We start from the raw sequence: 8,225 nt of genomic DNA on the forward strand, positions 1-8,225 counted from the left end.
TTTTTTTTTTATTTCCCCACACTCAGGCCCCATTTATGAATGCCGTGTTTCAGGATGGCTAGAAGATTGCTTGTGGACACCGTGCAGGCAGAGAGTGATCTGCTGATTGTTACTTCAGGAAAATTGTATCTCTAGTCTTTGACACACAGAGAGGGAAAAGCCTATTTGAGGCATCCATTTTTTTCTTGTCTTTTTTTCCCCCTTATTCTCCTTGAGAGTGAAACCAGTAATAAGGCAGCCTGAACACAGCTCTGTGGCGCGCCTGTCAATCAAGGATCTCAACTGAGACAAAGCCACAAAGTCTGTTTCTTTACACACAGGAATGTAACATCTTCCGCCATTCTTTGTGTAACAGCCGTGTTTTTGGGCTTTAAAACAAATAGTGCCTTCCATTTTTATCTTCTTACTTTTGTGAAGTTTATTCTTTGTGGTGTTTTTATTGTGCCAAGACAAGCTGGCCATTTTTACAATAGTGAAATAGTAGAAAGTTTGCATATTATGATCTCATTCCTTCAAAGATCAGGCTACCAGGAGCCTTGGGTTTGCAAACCCAGGAATGAGGAGAACTTTTCATTATCCATTGCAAAAAAGAAACTAACCATGCCCACAACAGGCTACAAACATATACTGTAACTGCGTCATTGTCTAATCACCAAAATGTACCACCTCTCAGAAGCCACAGGCGCAAATTCCTCACTCTTGTTGTACATGCGTCTCAGTAATGCATATGATATCTACCTGCTTCTCTGCCATTACAGAAAGTTGTTGGGAAATGGACAAGAAATTAAAACTTTGAAGAGAGGGAAGAAAGAATAAAAAACTTTCCTGGGATGAAGAAAATTATTTTTATACAGGGCACAAATAAACCAGAGGACCAGTAATCCAAGTTTTATATTGTTCTCAGGTCCACTTGAGATCTTTTGCTATCTGATCTTGTTCTTTTCCACCTTGAACTTAGCTTCAACTGTGGGTCAGTTACAATGGTAATTGCTGACCATGAAGGTTCTGTCATTCACTTTTAAATATCCTCATTCATACACTCAATATCAAAGCACAAATGAGAATTTAAAGCAGTTGCAAAAAAACCTCTGAAATAAACACTGAAATATTTTTTTCTTTTCTTCTTCTTTTTTATTTATTTATTTATTTATTTATTTATTTATTTTTAGCACAGAGAGCGTTTCAGCAAGATTTTTAAATGTCAAAAATGAATGTCACCAAACTCATTACTACTGGCTTGGACTGTGACTTTGTAGCTTAATCCATTTTAAAATTTGTCCCATCTATTTTATTCACATCGTTGTCTTCAGCAGCTGTCACATTTCTTTTAACCCCACTGGGTTACAGTTGAATAGATATGACAAAACCACTGGTTTAAATTACTGAATAATGGAAAGCTTTCAGCACAGTTACGTTAAGTATTCAGCAATATAGACACTTACCAGCCACTCATTAGGACACCTGTTCAGCTGCTAGTTACCGAACATATCTAATCAGCCAATCATATTGAAGCAACATAGTGTAGTTGGGCATGCAGACATGGAGAAGTTCAAACTGAGCATCAGGATTGGGAAGAAAGGCGATTTAAGTAACTGCACATCCAATCACGAAGCTGATAAGACCACAGCAGGTGCCATGTCTGTCAGCAAAGAACAGGCTCATCAAAGTTGGACTATAAAAATAGAATAGATATCTAGATAGATAGAAACAGTAAAAAAAATAGAAAAAAGAAATCATGGGCTGATGAGTGTTGATATCTTTCGTGACATTCCAATGGTAGGATCAGAATTTGGCATAAACAACATGAAGGCATTGCTCCATCCTGCCTTGTACCAGCAGTCAAGGGTTCTAGTGGCTCTATAGTGTAGGGCACACTTTGGGTGAGTATTATTGCTGAACATGTCTTGGAGCATGATAACTCACCACAAAGCTCCCTGAGTTCTTGAACATGACAATGACTGTATTCATTATTCATTGACTGTATTCAACTTTAGTTTAATGACACAATGCCAGAGTCACCACATCTCAATCTAATAGATCACCTTTGAAATGTAGTCATGGATGTGCAGCCCCCATCTATTATACTATTATAACGTCACATCACTATGGACTAAAATCTCTGAGGAATGTTTCCAACACTTGTTGAATCTATAGCATGAAGAATTCTGAAGGCAAAATGAAGGGCCAAACCAGTAATAGCAAGGAACACTTAGTGAAGCAGCATACTGAATACATATTGAACAAGTATCACTGAGGGCCAATATAGAAAGTAATTTACAAATTATAGGGAGCAATAATTATCTATGTATAAAAAGAACTGAATAAAATGACCAAAAAGTATTGGTATCAATTTTTGATGTTGTCAAATTATCATTTTACACACCACTAATAGAACTGGCCAAGAATTTCTCAGTTGATGCAATGTTGATTGAGTAGATAACACAGACCAAAATTTCATTGTGTTAACTAAATGGTTCTTTTTTTTTCTCTGTCTTAAAAAAAATCTCACAGTCTACATTGACAAATGGTCATATTTCCAGTACCTCTGCATTCAAATGTAAAAACTTTGCTTACCCTGTGTTATGTTAAATCATAGCTGGAGCTCCACTGATGGCTTTTGTTCATTACCAAAGCACACGCTTAACTAAAAGTCAAAATTCTCAGACTGAACAGACCGAGCTACCTCTGATCACCTGTTCTGAGCCTAACAGTGAGTCTCCATTCACAGGGTCAATCAACTCAGAACTGAAGGTTACAAGTCAGAGCTTTTTAAACATGTCTTTTTGAAAAAAAAGAAAAGAAAAGAAAAAAGCAACAAAACAGCTACCACAAAAGGAAATACAATCAGAAACAACAAATGTAAATTCTGGCACACACGAAGTGGCTGAATGCCAGGTAGTATGTGTGTTGTGTTTAAGATTCTGTTGGAAAAGTCAGTGTGCTTTTTGTCAAAGTGTTTAGGCACACTGTGCTTACTACGTTGCTCTTGTGGCTATTAAATGCATTGTTAGTTAAACATTTTAATCTCTCTAATCATTCAAGGAAGTCACCCATGCCTTTCAACAAGCAGTATGAAAGGTGCTTCCTTTTACCCGCTCATATAAAACTGATGGGTTTGAAAATGGCTTTTGTATAAGCCATTTTCAAACCCACTCTATTTCAAGTGTGTTTTGAAAGAACCTCTAACAGTGTGCATTCAGAGGGTTTCACAACGTCTAATCAAACCTTGCAGAAAACAGCAACTGTAAAAGTCTAAGATTTTATCAAGTTAAATGGAAAAATAGCACTTTCCAGGCTTCTCAAGGTTTAGGGGGTTTCACGTGTGTTGAGGGACTTCAGCCAGTGAGCTCTTTTGCCTGTGGTAGTCGACCTGTAAAACACTGGATTGTGCACTTTAGGAAACTGGTGCCTTTAAAGAGATGTGCCCAGGATATACACGCTACATCAAATTACACTCCTCCCTGTGCAATGCCTTGATAAAATTGTTTGTTTGAGCCTAGAGCATTTCATTGTTTGTGTTACTCAGAGTTAAGCCCCGAGCCTGGTATACACATCCGTAGCAAACACTGGATCCTTTGCCCATCAAAGTCAGCCTCCTGCTGTGATGCAATTACTCTTTAAAAACTTCCTGTCCAAAAGATTTGTGTGCAAATATCAACACCTTGGAAGCAGCATGGCTTTAAGACTGAATACCATGTGTGGAATCCTTAACTTGTATTTGTGTCAGGATGTCTACAAAATCATGTAGATGTTGTCAACATCTATTTGCAGTAATCCACCGGAGTTAAATTCTGCTTTGTGGTTTCAAAACTGGGGGAAATTCAGAGTGAAAGTAAAAAGAATCTAATATTTTTTACTTCCTGCACTAACATATTATCTGCAATGATCAAATTAAGCAGCACTAGTAAGTGTGAAAAAGTGCTCAAACCTCTGAACTCTCACAATCATCACTATGCGTGTACCAAAGTATACCAAACCAATTATTGCTACTTTTATTATTAGCAACCCTTTCTCTCTGTACCTCAGAGGAATTATTTAAATGCATCGGTGTTTTTATTCAACGAATATTTCTGCTACTGTTGTGTAAAAACATTTTGACTTTAGTTGCTGACTGTAGTTCTTGTGTGTCTCATAATACAGTGGGCAGTAAAGCTTTTCCTTCCAGTTGTTTGTCTTTTATTGTGTAGTGGCTCCCTGCCACTGAAGCTTCAGAGCAGGGGCACTAGCTCTGTGGTGAGTATTAAAAAAACCCTGTTCTTTTGTGTGTTTTATCCAACTGCAACAGGATTAGTAAAGGTGAAGCACAGCTTTAAAGAAGTTGGATGCCAGTAATAAGGTATATAATGTAAACACCAGAGTAGACTAAGCCGCAGTTGCACTGCATTAATTTTTATATGTTGGGTGTGTTTTGTACAAGTTGTAGTTATTTCTTATTATTTATCATTATTTTTATTTTTTTAATTTAATCAGCGCTTGCAGAGGACAACAGTTGAACGGTTCATAATGATGATTTTCTGATTTTCTGTGCAGAAGGGGATACTGACTGTGCTGAGTTTTCTCTGTAAGATGTGCTGCATGATAAAAATACAAATTCTTTTAAAAAAAAGTTCTCTCCTTGTTCTTCCACACTTCTACCAGATGAGCACAGGCATATGCTAAATGTAAGTCAGGACCCCCTTTTGGTTTCTCGCAGGATTCAAACTGCACTTTTGCACTTTCAGTACCTTTGTGGCACCTTGTCTTACTTCTGTATTGACTTTTTTCACTCTCTATGTTACTCACCTTATCTGGTCTGAAAAGCCCTGTGATTGGCTAAAGTGTCTGGCCTCTCTCTGCAAGCAGAGCTCAGAGGAGGCACGCGAGTCTAGTTTCCTGTAAGACCAGCGGAATAACTATCTGCTACAGTGCTTTTAGAACTAGTGTTGGATTTCACCATCATCTTAGTCCCATGATGCTTCTGGTAAATGTGTCCTCTAGAGTGTATACAGTGTTTTTGCCTAGGGCTGCACTCTTCTGTGCTGAGAAAACAAGCACTGCACTACTTTAATCTGCCTTATAAACATTTCTTATTCTGAAAAGCTCCCTGAATTTGAGTGCTGTACTTTAATAGCATACTGCCATTGCTACAATGATATTTATTTAATTTCTTTTTTCCTTGATATTCCATGATTAACTGTGAGGGGTATTATTGCAAATTGGAAGCATTTACAAACCACAGCAACTCAGCTGTTAAGTGGCAGAACACACAAAGTTACAGAGCACTGTCACTGAGTGTTGAGGTGCATAATGTGTAAAAGTTGACAACGCTCTGCTGACTCAGCCCAGGGATCTTCATGGCATGGGTTGCCATGGCTGACAAAGTCCTGTAGGTCCCAAAAGGTTGATTCTGTTCATCTGGACATAGCATTTTCAGTGGGAGAAACATTTCAAAACTCATTCAAGTGACTTCTTCAGTCTTGGCTGAGTGCAGGTTTCCCCAGCCTTATAAACAGTACATTTGTACAATGACTGAAACTAGCCCACTGAAGGAACAATGGGCTGTGACATCAGTTCCTTGATCATTAATATGCAAATTGTCATGACCATTGATCAACAACCACTGATCAAAGCCCATTGATTATTGATCAAAGACCTTTGATCAATGGCCATAAGTACAAGTACTCAAAAGACTGGTCCAGTACTTTGTACTTCAAGCTTGGGTCCTTTACCAGAGACCTGGGAGCTCAAGGGTCCTGTTCCTGCATATTATGTCAGCCAGTTTCTTGTGTTGTTTCCATCTATGGCCTGCCTGCTAGGATCTTGCATCCAGTTTCTATTTGCTGGATTGTCTCAGGGGCATCTGTGTACGTACATGAATATCTATATGTATCTATATGTATGTATGTATGTATGTATGTATGTATGTATGTATCTATCTGTCTATCTATCTGTACATATATATATATATATATTCCAAGATATCTAGCTGATATTATGGAATAGCATATAAACCTTACACAGACTTTGTGTGTGATTTCCACCCATTTTCAATCTTCTACGTGTTATTTTAGAGCATTAAATGCCATGAGGTAGTTAGAGTCGGGGATATAATACCCTCCACTATGTGACCTGAAAATGACACATAAGGGAAAAAAATGCATTGAATAACGTGCAAAATGGTTTGTGGATGTTTGTCTGTTATTTGTATTCCATAACAGCATGATACCAGGATGGGAAATCCATGCATGTTTATATCTCTCTTTCTATTTTTCAGGCCACGGGTGTCCCTCCTGAAAGTGGCCGTGTGAAATGGCAGCCGTGGTGACACAGTTTTCTTTTCTTTTTCTTTTGTTTGTCTTCACCCATGACAGTTCTGGTCTGTATAAAAATGCACTAACCTCAGTTGTTTTTCCTTTATTATAATCCCAATGAATATTTGCATCAAAGTAGCACTTGGGCATGGGTAATATACTCTTCTATTCTAAAACACAGTACTGTAGTGAAATTTATTAAATGAGGCAGAGGCAAAGGACACACAACAGTCATTGCTTTAGTTCATTAGTGAGCATCTGGATGCTGTGCACGCACAAGTTAGGCTCTAAATACAAAATGCAAACTGTATGCACTTTCCAAATGAATTGAGTGATGCGTAGTAATAACAATATCTCATTGCGCTGGGGTGATAGTGAAATGACGATTATTCAACAGTGCAGTGTCATTTTCGCCAGCGGACCTTCTCATACATAATGCATCCAAATCTTTGCATTTTTCCTTCTTTCTGAGCTACAATGCATATTTCATCAAGTCAGTGAAATATTAAGCACTCTTATGATTTGATATTCTCTTCCAAGAGGGATTTCAGTTTATATATTATCTTCACATCTCTTGCGTCTCCTCCGGGACTAAACTTCAGGGGATGTCTTTATTTGCCATGTTTGTTTACTTGGGAAGATGTTTGATTGGCTAATGCTGAAGTAATGATCAATGAGACAGCCAATCAATTTCAGAGATTATCAAGGCTCAGAGGCCATTGATCCATGAGAGGAGTCGGCTCTGAACAGCAGGTTGGGCCTATTCCAACTCATTTGATTGAAATTAGAGAAGTTCAAACTGTGCAGCCACTCTCCCTCCCTCAGCCCTCAAATTTTATATGTCAGCTGTTATTTAGGTGAAAGAGACTGATGTGTGAAATGTGAAAAGGAAAGATTTATAGGATGGTATTAAGCTTCTTACTCCCCACTAGCCTATGTTAAAATAAAAAGAGTTGGTAGCTGTTTATCAACAGCTAGCATAATTGCATCAAAGGTTGTTTTGCTTTAAACTACTTCTGAAACCTTTTTTTTTTCTAAATTGTCACTGAAGTACTACACTTTTTGCCGTGTGTGGTGTCATAAAGTCTTTTTCAACTAATGAAAAACTATCACTTTTTTCATTACCATGTCAAAAGTGATTCTTTGCTGAATAAGACAGACTGGTAATTCAGTCAATGTGTAAACCTGACTGCTTGTGTTACTTTTAGCACCTCTGCAACAGGTAGTAGAGATTCAAGAAGACATACAGTTGTGTGCTTGCAGTAAATTCTCACCAAAACCAACTGAAACTGTGTTATCAAATCTGTTATTCAAATAATAGCTCATATGGGATCCAGCATGCCTTTTACTTTCCCGCTAGGAGTGATATGAGAAAGTTGATAGTAGAAGCATACTAGATGTTTCACTTTGTTCCCAGTCTTTATGTATGATTAAGTCAGTGGTTCCCAAACTTTTTTCACTGGGCCCCCCTTTGTTTTACAGAAAAATGTTCGCGCCCCCCCTCGCGTGCGCGCACACACACACGTACGCACTAGCACATCCTCCAACCACACACACCCATATTTTGCTCAATTGCAGTTTATTTCACACCTCAAACATTTAGTAAACAATTAAGCAAATACAAGTAATCTGCAGGTAGTAAGAAAATAACAGTATTTTGTCTCTATCTTCAGGTTTTACATGCTTACATATAAACACGCAGTTACTGTCCCTCTATTTAGAAAGGCAGAGGCCTCACGATGTAATTATTTTACATGTAGTTGTTTTTTTCCTGTGTAATAATGTTCAACATTGCTATCAATACATTTTTAAAAAAAAATGCCTCTCTGTGCAAAATCGGTTCAAAAACATGAACAACTTTGGGATACTGTTTGTCCGTGATTTAGACAGGGGGAACAAATCGTGGCAGGATCAGCCTGATGTTATTTGTATCCC

The 8,225-nt window shown here is 38.0% G+C and overlaps 1 protein-coding gene across 3 annotated transcripts in view; it reads left to right on the top strand.

Moving 5' to 3' along the window:
- Positions 1–6,381, top strand: part of LOC102204476 (uncharacterized) — a 41,844-nt gene extending 35,463 nt beyond the window's left edge. For all 3 annotated transcript variants that reach the window (XM_013909743.1, XM_005728851.1, XM_013909744.1), the window contains exon 7: positions 6,254–6,381. In XM_013909743.1, coding sequence (XP_013765197.1) covers positions 6,254–6,304 — 51 coding nt within the window. In that variant the 3' untranslated portion in view covers positions 6,305–6,381. The remainder of the gene's footprint in view (positions 1–6,253) is intronic.
- Positions 6,382–8,225: the final 1,844 nt, after the last annotated feature.

Source organism: Pundamilia nyererei, unplaced genomic scaffold (genome assembly GCF_000239375.1).
Source record: "Pundamilia nyererei isolate P.nyererei 1_Seehausen unplaced genomic scaffold, PunNye1.0 scaffold00030, whole genome shotgun sequence".
Taxonomy (NCBI): Eukaryota; Metazoa; Chordata; class Actinopteri; order Cichliformes; family Cichlidae; genus Pundamilia; species Pundamilia nyererei.